This window comes from Colobus angolensis, unplaced genomic scaffold, assembly GCF_000951035.1.
Source record: "Colobus angolensis palliatus isolate OR3802 unplaced genomic scaffold, Cang.pa_1.0 Scaffold38, whole genome shotgun sequence".
NCBI lineage: Eukaryota > Metazoa > Chordata > Mammalia > Primates > Cercopithecidae > Colobus > Colobus angolensis.
In genome coordinates, this window is record NW_012117154.1 from 388,541 (window position 1) to 407,017 (window position 18,477).

At 44.5% G+C, this 18,477-nt stretch overlaps 1 protein-coding gene across 1 annotated transcript in view; it reads right to left on the reverse strand.

The window, feature by feature from the left end:
* The window catches only part of HLCS (holocarboxylase synthetase (biotin-(proprionyl-CoA-carboxylase (ATP-hydrolysing)) ligase)), a 222,047-nt gene that overhangs the window by 140,380 nt on the left and 63,190 nt on the right, over positions 1-18,477 (reverse strand). The window contains exon 5 of the mRNA XM_011953994.1: positions 15,509-15,780. Coding sequence (XP_011809384.1) covers positions 15,509-15,780 — 272 coding nt within the window. The remainder of the gene's footprint in view (positions 1-15,508; positions 15,781-18,477) is intronic.

Here is an 18,477-nt window from a genome sequence, read left to right on the forward strand (position 1 = left end):
GAGAGAGAGAGAAAAAGAAAGAGAGAGAAAAAGAGAAAGAGAAAGAGAGAGAGAAGGAGAGAAAGAGAGAAAGAGAAAGAAAGAAAGAAAGAAAGAGAAAGAAAGAAAGAAAGAAAGAAAGAAAGAAAGAAAGAAAGAAAGAAAGAAAGAAAGAAAGAAAGAAGAAAGGAAAGGGAGGGGAGGGGAGGGAAGGAAGGAAGGAGAAAGAGAGAGAAAAAAAGAAAGAGAGAAAGAGAGAGAAAGAGAGGAGAGAAAGAGAGAAGGAGAGAAAGAGAGAAAGAGAAAGAAAAGAAAGAGAGAAAGAGAGAAAGAGGGCTTTATAGCTTTAAAAAAAAAAATCAGCCAGGCACGATGGCTCACGCCTGTAATCCCAGCACTTTGGGAGCCTAAGGCGGGCAGATTACGAGGTTAGGAGTTCAAGACAAGCCTGGCCAACATAGTGAAACCCCATCTCTACTAAAAATACAAAAATTAGCCGGGTGTGATGGCGTGCACCTGTAGTCCCAGCTATTCGGGGGATTAAGGCAGGAGAATCACTTGAACCCTGGAGGTGGAGGCTGCAGTGAGCTGAGATCGCACCACCTCACTCCAGCCTGGACAACAGAGCGAGACTCTGTCTTGGGAAAAAAAAAAAAAAAATAAGCCACAGATCTAGTACAACCCTAAAATCTCACAGATGAGAAACAGACCCTGAGAGGCTGGGTGATTCACTAACATCACACAAACTGCTGTGTCAAAACAGCATGCAAGAAAGTTACAGTCTGAGATTTTGTTTTTTGTTTTTGTTTTTGAGACAGAGTCTCACTCCATAGCCCAGGCTGGAGCGCAGTGCCTCAATCTCAGCTCACTGCAACCTCTACCTCCTGGGTTCAAGCGATTCTCCTGCCTCAGCCTCCTGAGTAACTGGGACTACAGCTGTGTGCCACCATGCCTGGTTTATTTTTTTGTTTGTTTGTTTGTATTTTTAGTAGAGACGGGGTTTCACCATGTTAGCCAGGATGGCCTTGATCTCCTGACATCATGATCCACCCGCCTCGGCCTCCCAAAGTGCTGGGATTACAGGCGTGAGCCACCGCGCCCGGCCAGGTCATTCTAATTTTTTAATCAAGGTATAATTTATATACTGTAAAATACCCACCCCAAACAGTTTCATCTTTATATTGTTGTCCCACCCCTCTGCCCAGCCCAGTCTGAGGTTTTTGTATTTCATTTTCAGGTAAATTCTGTATGCACATATTATTCCATTTTAAACTGAAAACTGTATTCGCATCAAGGTGACCTCTGGAACCAAAGGGCGAAGAAAGAGGCAGGTGCAGACTTCCCCATCATTCCTCCCCTCCTCGTCTCCTTGCCCTTCCACATCCAGGGAAAATCCTTCTCCGCCAGGCAATGACTTCATCGTTTCCTTCTCACTAATTTGAATACTCTTAAGGGAGAGGCAAACAAAAAAGGAAAATGATGAATGACTCCTTGTGCAATGCAGAAAAAATGTGGCGTTTGGGATCTCACAGTGACGGAATACCCCTCATGCAGAAACAGAACATGCTTCTCTCCAAAACAAAAAGCAGAAACAAAGGTATTTCAGACCTCAGAGGGTGTTTTGCCAAATGCTAGGTATGTAAAAGATTTTAAAGGGGCAGGTGAAAGCAAATCAATTCTCACCTCCCAAGCAGGTAACTGTTTTATTTGAAAGAAAAACAAAAGTTTCTCTAAATAAGCCACAAAGCTAAGTCAGGAGAGAAACAGAAATGGGAGAGGGGGATGCCTAACAAGTAGGAGGAAAAATACCTGCTGGCTTATCTGGCACATTTATTTTATACATTTATAGATTTTGACTAAAACACATTTTTAACCCAGAGTTCAGCCTCTATCTGCACACCCCATGTGTCCAGGTGACTGGTCAGACCTCAGTTATCATAAACACTAACTTCTAAGAATATCTAAAAAAGTTTCTACTTAGAAACTACTGTTAAATCATAATTCAAGTTTGGGCAATGCTGCTTTCTTATCACAGATTTCTTATTGCATCAGTATCTTGAAACACATTCTCAGGTTTTATTTGCAGTTTCCAAAGTCGGTGGCTATCGGCAGTGCGTGTGGGGAAAGCACCTGCCTTCACTGATAGCTGAAGAGGAGATTAAACCAACTCTTGGTGGCCACCCTACTCTGTGTCAGAGACTATGCAATGGGCTTTCCAAAGGGCCACCTGCTTTGACCTTCCCCACAGGAATGGCTGCTAGGTCCAACCCGCAGACCACGGCCAGACGACAGATGAACAAATGCACTCAGACACAGGAATCCAGTGAAAGAGTGGGCTAGGGGACTGGGCCACCCACAAACACCAAGAAGGGTGCTGTAAAGAGTCAGCAGCCACAGCCCTGAGAAGCCGGCACTGTGGGCATTTATTCAGTACAGATTTAATGACAAAGGCCTTGAGTCAACACATTTGTGGGCAATTCATACGGTCGCCCAGACCCTGAGAGAGTAGTTCTGCACGTGGATGATTAAGGGCGAGGTTCCGCGGCCTAAGTAAACTAACTTATCTAGATCAATTTATTTATATCCCCTTGTTATCTAACCTAAGATTTCAGGCACCAGATTGTAACCAGAGGCCGGTTATTCCAAGATCATGTCATTGGCCCTCCTGCTAAGGAATAACTCCTTTACAATCTATAGACTAGAGAGGAAGCCGTTCCAAACATCAGTGGATTCAGCTCACTGCTAAACCACAATCAACACACTTGGCTTTTTCTCTAAGATAAACCTGAACTAGGGGGAAAAGAGTGTAGAGAAGTCCCTGTCACCATCTTGACTGATTATCTTTTCTAACCCCAAATCTTGCCTTATTACCTTTTGTGGTCTTTTATGGCCTGTTTAAATAAAACAGAGGCATGTGACAAAATGAGTATTAAATGTAGCTACAATCAAGCAATTCTGCAGAGTAATAAACATCTGGGGTTTTTTTTAGAGATGCAAGAGAATGTAGTAATGTCAAGTGCACATGTTTCTGACTGTTACGAAAGGTTCAGGGGTCTCAGGAAGGTGTGGGTGATGCACAAGGCATATCCACGGGACTGCAAAAATGTTCAAACCACTGCAGATTTGGCTCTTTTGAAATGACTGTGAATTACCAGTGAAAATGATAATTAAAGGGTTAAGATTTTTTAAAAAACAGAAATTTCAATGAAAAAGAGACTTGCTTCACATATAAGAGAAACACAAACATGGACAACTGACTATGTTTTCTCATCTTTCAAAAAAAGTTGGACTAAAACAAAACATTTTTGGCAAAACAGTAACCGGCAACAAACAATTGGTTCTAGTATGAGAAAAAAACTGTCGAAATCGTCAACAAAAACTCCATTCGAAGAAAACAACTACCACGCCAGGCACGGTGGCTCATGCCTATAATCCCAGCACTTTGGGAGGCCGAGGTGGGAGGATCGCTTAAATTCCGCAGTTCAAAGCCAACCTGGGTAACAGAGTGAGACCCCTGTCTCTACAAAAAATTTAAAAATTATCCAGGCATAGTGACACATGTCTGTGGTCCCAGCTACTTGGGAGGCTGAGGTGGGAGGATCACTTGGACCCAGGAGGTTGAGCCTGCAGTGAGCCATGATCAGACCACTGTACTCCAGCCTGGGCAAGAGAGCGAGATCCTGTCTCCAAAAAAAAGGAAACACATAGCACAATCCTGAGCACGGACCACACCAATCTGTTTCATGGACATTCACAGCACTGGTGCTGAAGGATGCATCATGAAGGCTAAAAAGAATTGCACACAAAGTTTAAATAATAATGAGAGTTCCATAAATATTAGCTATGTACTAAGAGTCTGCCGACACATTATCTCAGTGCATCCTCACCCTATCCAGTGAGGCAACCTGAAAGAGGGCCCAACATCCTCTCTATTCCCCATGGGTCCCAGAGCCTCACACAGGATCTTGCACACAGCTGGTGTGCCAGAGAAAGTAGTTAGTAATTAAACTTTTTATTTTATTTATTTTTTTTTTATTTTTATTTTTTTTTTGAGGCGGAGTCTCGCTCTGTCGCCCGGACTGGAGTGCAGTGGCCAGATCTCAGCTCACTGCAAGCTCCGCCTCCCGGGTTCACGCCATTCTCCTGCCTCAGCCTCCCGAGTAGCTGGGACTGCAGGCGCCCGCCACCTCGCCCGGCTAGTTTTTGTATTTTTAGTAGAGACGGGGTTTCACTGTGTTAGCCAGGATGGTCTCGATCTCCTGACCTCATGATCCGCCCGTCTCGGCCTCCCAAAGTGCTGGGATTACAGGCTTGAGCCACCGCGCCCGGCCTAAACTTTTTATTTTTAAGGAGACTATTACCAGCTACATGACACAGATAAGGAAATAAAGGCATAAAAGGTTGCTGATTTTCCCAAGTTTACTTGTCTAATAAATTGGGATTCCAAACCAGGGCCAGCAGGATCCATCCCAAGATCTAAGTAATGTAAAATGAGTGAACCATGGGCCGATACGCAATTTCTGCAAACACTTTCTAACCCAGCTATCCTACCATGCTATCTAATTTTTTTTTCTAAAAGTCTCATATACCCTCAAAAGATGAAGACTGCCACCATTGAGAACATTCAAAAGATGGGTGCTGTTGGCCAGGTGCAGTGGCTCATGCCTGTAATCCCAGCACTTTGGGAGGCTGAGACGGGTGGATCACGAGGTCAGGAGATTGAGACCATCCTGGCTAACACGGTGAAACCCCGTCTCTACTAAAAATACAAAAAATTAGCCAGGCATGGTGTCGGGCACCTGTAGTCCCAGCTATTCAGGAGGCTGAGGCAGGAGAATGGTGTGAACCCAGGAAGCAGAGGTTGTAGTGAGCCAAGATTGCACCACTGTAACTCCAGCCTGGGCAACAGAGCGAGACTCCATCTCAAAAAAAAGAGAGAGAGAGAGATGAGTGCTGTGGGTTTGAAAGAGCTTCAGCAGAATCCCTGCCATGGCTGGGCAGCTTGCTCTACCCTGAAGGAGGACATATTCACTCTATTCCAGGTGACATTCACTCCTGCTGTTCTGTGCAGTCAAACTTGGGATGCTTCAAGTTGTCCAACAGTAAAATGAACTGCAATGGACTGAATGTGTGTGTTCCCTCCCCAACCCTCTGTCAAAATTCATGTGTTGAAATCCTAACCCCCAATGTGATGGTAATCACTTTTAGGGGTGATTAAGTCATGAGGGTGGAGCCTTCACTAATGGGATTAGTGCCCTTCTATCTGAGGACCATTGAGAGCTCTCTCACCCTCTTTCTGCCATGTGTGGATACAAGAAGTCAGCAGTCAGCAGGGTCTGGTGGCTTATGCCTGTAATCCCAGCACTTTGAGAGGCTGAGGCAGGTGGATCATTTGAGGTCAGGGGTTCGAGACCAGCCTGGCCAACATGGTGAAACCCCATCTCTACTAAAAATACCCAAAAAAAAATCAGCTGGGTGTGGTGGCGCAAACCTATAATCCCACCGGCTCAGGAGGCTGAGGCAGGAGAATTGCTTGATCCCCAGAGACAGAGGTTGCAATGAGCCGAGATCCTGGCATTGCACTCCAGCCTGGGCTACAGAGTGAGATTCCGTCTCACACAAAAAAAGTCAGCAGTCCGCAATCCGGAAGAGAATTTGACTAAGCTGGGTAGCGCCTTGATCTCTCAGACTTACAGCCTCCAGAACGGTAAGAAACAAATTTCTGTTGTTTATGGGCCGTACAGTTCATGGTAGTTTGTTACTGCACCCCAAAATGATGAGGACATCAACAGCAACGCTGAGAGGACACTGGGACAGCTCAGTTCTAATGAAAATGTCACCTAAATAGAACACATATCACTATCATAAAATGGTAAACATCACAATAACTCTATCCTCCTTAAAAAACCAGTTACAGAATATGAAAACAACCAAGAACACTAAAAATTAATATAGAAGCTTCTCTGAAAAATACCAGGCCACAAAATAATTCAACTTCAGGAGCTTGGCATGTGAAAGGTTAACTTATTCAGGTGTTGAATTGGAACAACAAAAAAATTTTGATGGAGAACTTGTCAGAATAACCCTTCGGTCACAACCGTTGCCAAAGTCAAAGGCCAAAGTTATATTTTAAACTTTAGAAGTAAACATTAAAATGAAGGGTTTTTTTTTTTAATTCTCCAATAATTTTCACTTTTAAAGTACCAAAGTGACACATAAAAAAATTCGTGCTAATTATCCCAAGGAATCGACTTCTTTAAAAACCCTTTATTTCACAATTACGCTAATATCCCATTAATTTGGGACACTTACCAATGCATTTATTCTTTGCTCATTACCTGTGTGCACATTAAGAGTACACCAATAACACAATACAGGCATTAATATGGAAAACATCAACAAAAGCCATCTGGAAAGCTAATGAATAATCAAGGGATTTCAAATTAAACTACAGAATTTTCCCTTAGAATCTTTAGGACAACACTGTCAAGCTCAATCTATTCACTTCGCCTCCAGAATCAATTTTTCAAACTTTATGACAGGTCTAATCGCTTCCACCTGTGTCTCCAGCTTGACTCTTGACTGGCATGCTACCAGCCAGAGTGGAAATGTAGACAAAGACCCCTATTAGGATCCGGCTGTTTCTCTACTGTGAGGTCACTCAGCCATTAAATTAGTTCCAGCCCAATTTCTGTCCTCTCGGGCCTCGATTTCAGGGGAGGAGGGTGCAGAGTTGAGTCAGTTAGCAGCACAGAACCAGAAGGGAAGAAATGGGGGAAAAGATATTTGGGACTGACTAGGTAGGTGTACACAAAGCTGAAAAGCTGGGGTTGGCCCCAAACTCTGAAATCGAAATACTATCTTTCTTAAATGACTGCAGCTATTCTCCCCAGTGCAATTCTGTCCCCCTTCCCATTAAAAAATATATATATATTTTATGGGATTGTGTTTCCTTTTCTTCTCCTTCATTTGGAGAAAGTCAACCGTCTCCCACACAATGTTTCCTCAACTCACATGAGGCTGATTCACAAAACTAGCTCAGCCATCTAAAAGCACCGGAGGTCACTGAGAGATAGAGAGGCTGGTTGGTGAAGGCTCTGGGGTGGGGGCATCACCAGGTCAAAGGAGGTGAGCTGAAGGTACCTGGAGAGCATCTAGTGTTCCAACACCTCTGATCTCACAGCTCAAGACAGTAAGGCTCACGGAGGAGAGACTGTCAAGGTCACAGAGCTAGTGGATGATAAAGTCTTGGTTCCAGCATTTTCCTTACTAGATTATGAGCTCTACAGCATCAGGAACAAGGCCCAACACACAGTAACTGCAAAAACAAAAACAAACCCCGCACATCTCTCCTATATCACTGAGCCTACTTCATTTCTGCCCAAAGCCCCAATGCTCAGACCAAGAATGGTGTATGCAACTTTACAAACTGGCACATGCACTAGGATCTGCTTCTGCAAATGCGCCGTCTGGCATGGACACTGCCTGAGCCGCCAGGACACCTCTCCAGTGCCTAACACGGTGCCTGGTATACAGGGGGTGCTTCAGAACTGTTTATCCCATGAGGCAAAGAAGTCAAATCTAAGCCTGAAACATCAAGGGACTCAAACAGTGACAAATGAGAAATCAGCTTATTTAATAAGAAAATCTAAAATATTATTTACAAATATAAAACGTTCAACCCTTGGCCAGTTCATTCAGATTGCACAAGTATACGAAGGAAATCAGCATAAGCAAGGTTATGCTCATCTGCTCATCACACATTGTGGTTTCACATCATTTCACTCTCAGATGGAGATTTGATATGAGTCAATCAAAAAAGACGCTATCGGCCAAATAAAAGATGATTCCAAAAACAGCACAATGACTCAGTTACCCCAAGCTCCTATGTTTCACAGTCTAGCCTCATGCTGTCTCTAGAGGGTTGTCATTTATCAGGAGATTAAATGGAATGTGCCACACTCCCACCATGTCAAGGCAGAGTGAACTCTGGGAGGGGCTTTTCCTGCAGTGACAATGGATTTGCAGTGGCTGGTCCATACCCCCTTCCCTAGACCCCACCACCACCAATAGCTCACATTTGCAATTCCTGAGCTGTAGCTGTGGGATGTGAGCCTGGAACAAGGGGAAGTTCACTGTCCCAGACACAGACACGGACTGGACCCATGTCCCTGAGACTCTACTTAACTGGCTGAGCTAACTGCTCACAGGGAAACCTACCAGGAAATAGCACAGAAAAATAAAGACCTCTGGCATGAAACAAAACCGGTAATACACACAGCATGGTGATATGGTTAGGCCCTGTGTCCCCACACATCTCATCTTGAATTATAATCCCCAGGTGCCAAGGGAGAGACTGGATGGAGGTAATTGCACCATGGGGGTGGTTTCTCCCATGCCGTTCTTGTGATAGTGAGTTCTCACGAGATCTGATGGTTTTGTAAGTGTTTGGTAGTTCCTCCTGTGTTCATTCTCCTTCCTGCCGCCTTGTGAAGAAGGTGCCTTGCTTCCCCTTTGCCTTCCACCATGATTGTAAATTTCCTGAGGCCTCCCCAGCCATGCTGAACTGTGATTCAGTTAAACCTCTTTCCTTTATAAATGACTCAGTCTTGGTTAGTTCTTTATAGCAATATGGAAACAGATTAATACATACGGCATCCGGAAGGCGTTACCCTGGCAATAGTCTGGAAAAGCAATTCACGGTCAGGAAGACATGTCAGAGAAAATGGCTGGAGCCTGGGATAAAGGATGAAATGACCTTTTCTAAGCAAATGAGTTGGATGGCACAAGTCAGATTCCTGGGGAAAGAGCATCACTCACGGGGTTTTGACTTTTGACTCTGGGGGTGAAGGGGACTCAGTCATCAGCAAGCGGCACCCACATTGCCCTGTGCTGCTTCCTTTCCTCACAGTGTTCTCCCCTCTACTCAATCACAAACATGCTTCCAAATTTGTGGGATGGGGGCACAAGATGAAGGCAGTGGGGGTTCATGCTCTAAGACAAGCCACTCGCATGCCCAGAGAGATCAAAAGAAAGCTCTCTATACCAGTACCATGGTAGCTCAGCTGGATTTGCAAAGAAGAAAATATCATGTCCTCAAAAATCTGTAAGAAATCTCCAAATCCGCCTAGATGTGTAAACACCTTAAAAAAAATTCCTCTAATTACCTTGAGTAAGCACTGAAACAAAAGCAGTGCTGTAAGTCAAATAATTATCTTCACCTGTGATCCTAAATCTGGTAGACCCCGGCACTATGAGAAAGTATACTACTTTCAGGGCCTCCAGGTTTTTTTCTTGATAGTCTGAAAAACTGAAAGTACATTCCTGAGGCAGAATCCTAATTGTCTTCCAGTGTCTACCCTCCTCTCCTCTTTAGTGATAATAGAAGCCTGGTTTCCAGTTAGATCCACGGATGCCTGCTATAAAGACCACATTTATTTCCCAGCCTTGTTTGTATGTCATGTGACTAGGTCCTGTTCATAATATATAAACAAAAAGGCCATATGCAACTTCTGTCCCTTGAAGAATGGGGATGTGGCTTCTTTACCCCTTCCTCCAGCTTACTGGCTCAAGTAAGAACATAAACACTGGGATCGCCATCCTGGACATGTGCTGAAGGTGGCCGAGCAATTCAATTGGGCCCTTGACACGTGAGCCAACACACCAACGCTGGACTTCCCATCTTAGTCTATCTCATTTGCAGGAGGGAAAAATAAACTTCCATTCTGTTCAAGCGACTTCTATTTTCGGATATCTGTTGCACACAGTGAAACCTAATCCTAATGGACCTAGGAACTGGTACCTGAATCAGGGGTGCTGGGTCTCAGATTGTATGTATGCCACCAGAAACAAGGAATAAAAATGCAGCCTGATATGGAGGAGATGGGCAGGGGATTGCTGGCAAAGACACAGGTCTCACAGGTTCTCAACTGCTGATTGTCGCAGCAAAGCCTTTGATGGAGGAGTCCTGACCTTCTACATGTTGGGAGGTAGACCTGGTATCTCTTAGAAGCACTATCCTTATAGAAGACAGCTCTGAAAAATCAAAATGTCAGTGTTTGCCAGTCCTTGACACTGTCGGCAAGGTTCAATCAAAGAGAAATGACCTCCAACTAAAGCTAACTAGTCTCAAGAAAGTGGAAAAGAATCCAGATTGGATTAGAAAGGAGCTCTGTGTCAGCAACCAGCAATCTAAGTTGAGCCTATGGGGCTGTCCCTGCAGCCCCAGCAGGAGATAAGACAGAGGCTTCACCACATAGAGCCCAGAAGTCTTGTGCCAAAGACATGATGAAGGGCCTGGCCTTCCACCCAAGCCCACGGTTTCATTTGGCCCAAGGGAGTTGCTATTAAATTGGGAGGGAAGGGAATGGCAGAGCGTTGAGGCCTTTAAAAGACCAGAGTTTTTAGGCTGAAAAACTGTCTAGACAAGACCTTGATGGTTACTCACATGGAACCAATCAGAAGCAGACTAGAGGGCTACTAAAGTCCTGAGAGACTTATATCTGTACAGAAACCTTAAGGCTGGCCTATAAAAAGCTGTGACTATTCAGACCTCAAAACAACACCCAGACCCCAAATCCTCCCAGGAAGCGGGTGTTGGAAGCCCATCCTCTCCAGCATCCGTCTCTGATGTGGTACAGAGAAGACCCCTTCAGAAGGCAAAGCCATGGCCCCAAAAGATCCCGGGCAAGAGAATTCCCGGAGGGCAGAACACGGATTGCCAGGCAGCAAAAAGGAAACGTACTGGCCGCTAGTGCAGGGGGTGCAGGGGTACTTGATGGTCCCGATTTCCACTACAGCAGCGTGGCACATGGTGTGCTGGGGGCAGAGAGCTCATCTGTTTCAGCTAACAGACTGCAAGACCTTAACAGGCACATCCGGCCCTAAAAGAGAAAAGGGCCCATCATCCAGAGATCCTGAACCTGACCGAGAGGAAGGAAATGAATGTGATACTAGGGCCGTTTTCCTTGAGGAATAGGTGAGAGTTTTCTATGGAAGGGAAGACAGATGCATATGGACTATCTGGGACCTCAGCAGAAACTGCTGGCTGTTCCCTACTGTGTCCTTCCCTGACTTCCTTAGGAATACAACTCCCAATTTTCAGCTGGTGCAGGTTCCATGATGGGAAAGGGTTGACGGAGAAAAAGAGATTTTTTAAATCGTATGATCAAGATCTACATGTAATGTAAATTTCACTTCTACTTTAGCCCATTAGGAAAGAGCTGCCCAATTGCTACAGACATGATACACACAGACGAAGAGAGAAATAAGCATTGAGAGAACCCAGTCCATGGTTTTGAAAATTCTTCTTGTCCTGTACAGTTGGTTCATCAAAGTGATAGTCTCATCATGTTGCCCAGGCTGGTCTCAAACTCCTGGGCTTAAGCAATTCTCCTGCCTCAGTCTCCCAAAGTGCTGCAATTACATGCATGAGCCACAAAAAAAGTATCCCACTTTTTCTGAGATGGAGTCTCATTCTGTCGCCCAGGCTAGAGTGCAATGGCGTGATCCCGGCTCACTGCAACCTCTGCCTTCAAAGTTCAAGCGATTCTCCTGCCTCAGCCTCCTGAGTACCTGGGATTAGAGGAGCATGCCACTACTGCCTGGCTAGTTTTTGTATTTTTAGTAGGCACAGGGTTTCACCATGTTGGCCAGGCTGGTCTCAAACTCCTGAACTCAAGTGATCCACCCACCTCAGCCTCCCAAAATGCTGGGATTATAGGTATGAGCCACCGCGCCTGGCCGTATCCCACATTTTTGATAAATATTCAGAAACAGGAACAATTCCACACACAGTAAATTCTGTTACCTAGAATTCTACACACTGGTGTAATACTAGTGTTTGACACTGTTCCAGTAATGACTCCAAAGCATTAAAACAATGGTCCCCAACCTTTTTGGCACCAGGGTCCGGTTTTGTGGAAGAACATTTGTCCATGGACGGGGGGTTGGGGAGTGGTTTCGGGATGAAACTGCTCCACCTCAGATCACAAGGCATTAGTCAGATTCTCATAAGGAGCACGCAACCTAGATCCCTCACATGCACAGTTCACAATAGGGTTTGAGCTCCTGTGAGAATCTAATGCTGCCGCTGATTTGACAGGAGGCAGGGCTCAGCCAGTAATGCTCACTTGTACTGCTCACCTACTGCTGTGCGGCCCAGTTCCTAACAGGCTGCAGACCACAGCCCGGGGGTCAGGGATCCCCGCACTAAAAAATAATGTATGAGATTCGTTGATTTGTGCAAAGCACACAAAAGCAGCAACTGGAAGAGAACAGCTGCCAGTACATGTTACCTATTATTACTACCACAAATACCACAAATAGACTATGTTTCCATAAGGATAGCTCATTAACATGGTTTGGATTTATGTTCCTGTCCAAATCTCATGTCGATTTGTAATCCCCAGTGCTGGAGGAGGGCCTGGTGGGAGGTGATTTAGTCATGGGGGTGGATATTCCCCTTGCTGTTCTCATGATAGTGAGTGAGTTCTTATGAGATCTGGTTGTTTAAAAGTGTGTGGCACCACCCACTTTGCTGTCTTCCTCCTGCTCCCAACATGTAGGAGGTACCTGCTTCCCTTTCACCTTCAGCAATGATTGTCAGTTTCCTGCGGCCTCCCCAGCCATGCTCCCTGTACAGCCTGCAGAACTGTGAGCCAATTAAACGTCTTTTCTTTGTAAACTACCCAGTCTCAGTTCTTTATAGCAACGCGAGAACAAAATGATACACTCAGGTAGGATCAAATAGAGTTTTAGAAATATTTTGGCCTTATTCTTAGAACGTAAGAAGCCATGTATTTTGTGCATCCATCTATCTCGTGGTCCCTCTGACACCAAGGTGACCTCTTCAAATGTCTTCTCCTTAAAAAGGCAACTGCCTCCCCAGTAGGAATTTCTTCCCAGGTTCACTGACTCAGTAGGTTTCTGTGAGTAACTTCACTTCGTAGTTTTAGGAAGGAACCTCCGGGAACAGTGGATGCAGGGCATCTATGGTAAGCTAAGGCCGTCAACAACCATTCATTCAGTATCAGCTCTGCACCAAGTGAGGGATTAATAATTAATAACCAAACCAAACAAGAAGAGAAACAAAGATTCCAAAACACCCTCAGAAAGGCCAAAATATTTTTCCCCCTTTGAAAAAAATAAAAACTCTTAACCCTATGGGAGGTTCCACCTCTAGTGTTGGCAAGCTCAGCTTCAACGTCTGTCAGACACTTGTACAGACCTGAGTTTCCTAAGGCGGAGGGTTTTTTTTTTAAGTTTAATATCAAAAGTGAACTTCCTGATATCCAAGAATATTAAGGCAATATATTTATACAGGTTCTTTTTTCACCCAAAAACACAGGCTGGACAGCATGTGGTGAAGCCCAGCCCTGTGCAGATGCATGGGAGCCTTGGCCCGTCCGCACTCTCAGGGCGTGTGCTGCCCTCCTGGTGACATGCTGCCCTGGCCACGAGCTCCAGGACCACACTTCCAAGGTTCCAGATGGTGCTGACACGAAATATTCTTCAGTATTCTCCACAGAAACAACAAAAATGGCCTGGAAGTACCCATATTTTTCTATCTGAATTTTGCCCCCCCAATCTTCTGTTCAATAACTTATCTGATTTTTTTATCCAGAAAATATAACTATCACGAGTTACCCCTTCAGTATAATAAAGTCTTCACTTGAGTAACAAAGGATTATCACAGAGTTTGCAACAATCAAGTGATGACTGTTCCATCTACAAGAACAGGCTTTTTCTTTTTCTACTGGGAAGCAATGGATGTTGCGGGTGGGGTGGAAGCAGGAGAGTTAAGAAACGCTGAAAAACAAAAGTACCTATGACAATACAAATTAACTCAGTACACAACAACTGTTAATGAACACGGCTCACAATTCCCCTCCCAGTTCGCCCCCGTTACTCTGACAATCCTCCCAAACAATTCCGCCAAAGCCTCCTCTAATACAACACATATACTAAAACTGCCATTCCGATGACCCTAAGTTTGACAGTCAAGAAAATGCTAAAGTTGGCTCCTCATTTTGTATCACTATAGCATTAAATTCCAGAAACTGTTATTAAGAAAACAGGCCAAACTATTCCCATACATTGAATTATACCTCTGTCTAATCACGTGGTCCCATGAGTAAAATGCTTAGAAACTATGAATCCAGTTATTTTTGGAATATTTCACTCCTTAAATTTTGACCCCACATTAAAGGAAGGCACTTTTGTTATTCCCTCCCTCTATAACCCAACTTTTTTTTTTTTTTTTTTCCGAGACGCAGTCTCGCACTTACCCAGGCTGGAGTGCAGTGGCCCAATCTCGGCTCACTGCAAGCTCTGCCTCCTGGGTTCACGCCATTCTCCTGCCTCAGCCTCCCGAGTAGCTGGGACTATAGGCGCCCACCACCACACCCAGATAATTTTTTGTATTTTTAGTAGAGACAGGGCTTCACTGTGTTAGCCAGGATGGTCTCGATCTCCTGACCTCATGATTCACCCACCTCGGCCTCCCAAAGTGCTGGGATTACAGGTGTGAGCCACCGTGCCTGGCCTATACCCCAATTTTTAAAACTAAAATAGTATTAGTACTCTTGGGGAGTTTAAAACAATTCCTTTCATTTATTTTCCATTTTTTAATCTTTAATCAGAGTCTACATAACAGAAGGAATCAAAAGAAAAACTTGCAATAAGAGTAAATGTCAAATATCCAAATGGGGTTATGGACTGCTTTAGAAAAGGTACTGAGGCTGAGCGTGGTGGCTCACGCCTGGGAGGCTGAGTCAGGAGGATCACTTGAACCCAGGAGTTCGAGGCCAGCCTGGGCAACATGGGGAAACCCTGTCTCTACCAAAAATACAAAACTTAGCTGGGCGCGGTGACGTGTGCCTAGAGTCCCAGCTACTTGGGAGGCTGAGGCAGGAGCAACCATTGAGCTCAGAAGGTCGAGGCTGCAGTGAGCCACAATTGTACCACTGGACTCCAGCCTGGGTGACAGAGCAAGATCCTGTTTCCATAAATAAATAAATAAACACATAAATACATAAATGTATTGGATAGCAATGTACCAAAAACACTTTTCAAAATACAAAGCTCTGACTTTTTTCAATTTACACAGCTTAGGTGCCATTCAAACTTCCTATTCAAATGCTCCTGAAGAACATCCTAAATTAAATGTCTAACACTGATTGTAACTGCACAAAAGAAGAATGATAACCTGAGCAATAATGCCACCGGTTAAACATATTTTTTCATATTAGTTTATCAAAGAACATTTTGAAGGCCTGATTCAAGGAAGCAAGACACAAAGCACAACCAACCACCTTCCATTCCCGTAAAAAACAAATCTATGATCAAAGAACTTCACCTTCCTTCCACAATTTAACTCTTCTAGGACAAGAGTACTTCCACTTTGCTAATAGGTCTCGTCAAACGCATTCCTCTACAACTCTATCCCCTCCTCCACTATTGGTAAGAGAGGATGATCAACAGAACAGGATTCCTCCGAGCAGATGCAGGAGGCCTGCGCACACCTTACCCATCCAGGAGATGCATCGTTGTGGGGGTCACTTCGGCAAACAAAATTACTTTCCCCAACTGCTTGGTCTGCAGATTTTGGCGATAGATCTCCAAGTTGAAATTTTCTGATGAGAAGGCCTCCATGTTGGTCACCACAGGTATACAGGATGGGGTTATTTCTACTTCAGACATGTAGGATGAAACAAATCTAAGAGAGAGCTGGCTGGATTTTATTTCTCCCTCGGAGTCCACGTGTTTCCCAAGCCACTGCATAAGAGGATCCCGGATTTCCTGTGTCATAAAGAAAGAAATGAGAAGGTCGTAATTTGGCATTACATTAGATCATGGTAGCTTTTCCTTATGCCATTTTGGCAATATGAGTACTTCCTAATTCATGACCAATAAAAGCTGGATTAACATATTCCATACATCTAAACGATTAGACAATATGATAACCATATACTTAGTATGCTTATACTATAAAATAAGCTGTGCAGAAACCAGGATCCAAGAAAATCAGTTCAGTTCATGATTACACTTCCTATCTTACACTCTGTCATGACTTGCAAGATTCCCCTCCAGTACAGAGTTCATAAGTAGTTCTCCAGTCCTCTGTGCATTTTATCCTCTGTGCATTTTATGGAAAACTTTTATCTTTTTGCCCCACAAAGAAATTCATTATCCTATCTGCAAAAACAACAACAGGAAACCCTGGGGGAAAGAAGTCACAGAACACAAAGTACGAAAATATGAGAACACTCGGTCTCGGCCTCACGTCTTAGAGAACCTCCTCTTCCTCCTGTAAAGACAAGGCAACGTGATCACCGACAAGGAAGACACTAATCTTCACAAAGGGAAAGTGGGGTACCCCAAAGCTGATTTCTGTTTGCCCCAAATGGAGGTACAAGGAGGAGAAGGAAGCCAAAACCTAGAAGAGACGTTGCCCAATTCAGGTGCAGAGCTCTCTATTCTACCCATGAAACCACAAACCTGGAGGAGGTTCCCCCACCCCAGACCTCAGAGGTCCCAGAGGCCTTCCTCAAGGGTGGTTTATCAGGAACTGAGGGCTGAGGGAAGTCATCATCTCAAGAGGACTGCACAAAACTTACTAAGATGTCAGTAAACACAGATCCAGGCTCTTAGGCCATCCTCCTGCAAACACCAGGCCCTTCACGTCCCAGAACTCCCTGTGGCTACAGAGCAGTGGCTTCAGAGATGAAACTTAATTCAATGAATTTCAATTGATCAACCTTTAAAACTCACATCTAGTTTGCAGATAATACAGAGAAGAAGAGAACGAGTCAAATGACTTCAGAAGAAAGCATTCAGGGCCAGACACGGTGGCTCACACCTGTAACCTCAGCAGTTTGGGAGGCCAAGGAAGGCGGACCACCTCAGGTCAGGAGTTCAAGACGAGCCTGGCCAACACAGTGAAACCCGTCTCTACTGAAAATACAAAAATTTGCCAGGCGTGGTGGCAGGTGCCTGTAATCCCAGCTTACTCGGGAGGCTGAGACAGGAGAATCGCTTGAACCTGGGAGGCAGAGGTTGCAGTGAGCAGAGTTTGCTCCACTGCACTCCAGCCTGGGCAACAAAGAGTGAAACTCTGTCTCAAAAAACAAAACAAAACAAAACACAAAACAAAGAAGAAGAAGAAAAAAGAAAGCATTTGGAAGAAATCCAGGAGATAAAACACTTTACAGGACAGCTGGGCTGCAATCTTCAACTAGCCAATGTCACGGTGGAGATGGGGTGGGGACAGGAGTCGAGAGAGGGACCCAGTCTATATTAGAAGGGGCTTAAAAGACATAATGAAATGCAATGGTTAGTTCTTTACTGGATTCCAATTTGAACAAACTAGCTGGAAAGGACAGTTAGGAAATCTGAATGTGAACAGTACGCATTAGACAACAAACTGGAATTACTGTCAGTTTTAATAGGTGTGATAAGGGTACTGTGGAGGCCAGGCGCAGTGGCTCACATCTGTAATCTTAGCACTTTGCGAGGCTGAGGCAGGTGAATTGCTTGAGCTCAAGAGTCTGAGACCAGCCTGGGCAACATGGTGAAACCCTGTCTGTCCTAAAAATACAAAAATTAGCCAGGCATAGTGGTATGCAACTGTAGTCTCACATACTCAGGTGGCTGAGGTGGAAAGATTGCTTGAGCCCAAGAAGCAGAGGCCACAGTAAGCCAAGACTGCGCCACTAGACTCCAGCCTGAGTGACAGAACCAAACCCTGTCTCAAGAAAAAAAGGAGGTAATGTGGTGACACAGAAAAAGTCCTTAATTTTTAGAAATGTATATATGACATGATATCTGTAAAATTTACCCCCAAAATACATAAAGTAAGGCAAAATTGTTGATAATTGTTAAATTATGTTGATAATTGTTAAATCTAGATGATGGGTATTTGGGGTATGGGTTAACAGTATTCTCTCTGTTCTTTTCCACATTTGAGAACTGTCATAATTAAGAGTAAAAAAAAAGTGGTGATATAAACATAAGCTATTTAAAAATAATAAATTCAGGCCAGGCACAGTGGTTCACGCCTGTAATCCCAACACTTTGGGAGGCTGAAGAGGGTGGATCACTTGAGGCCAGGAGTTCGAGACTAACCTGGGCAACATGGTGAGACCCTGTCTCTACTAAAAGTACAAAAATTAACTGGGCGTGGTGGCACACGCCTATAATCCCAGCTACTCAGGAGGCTGAGGCAGGAAAATCTCTTGAACCCAGGAGGCAGAGGTTGCAGTGAGCCCAGATCATGCCACTGCACTCCAGCCTGGGAGACAGAGCAACACTCCATCTCAAATAATAATAATAATAATAATAATAATCAAGAATTCAGGCCGGGCACAGTGGCTCACGCTTGTAATCCCAGTACTTTGGGAGGCCGAGGTGGGCAGATCATGAGGTCAGGAGATCGAGACCATCCTGGCTAACATGGTGAAACCCCGTCTCTACTAAAAATACAAAAAATGAGCCGGG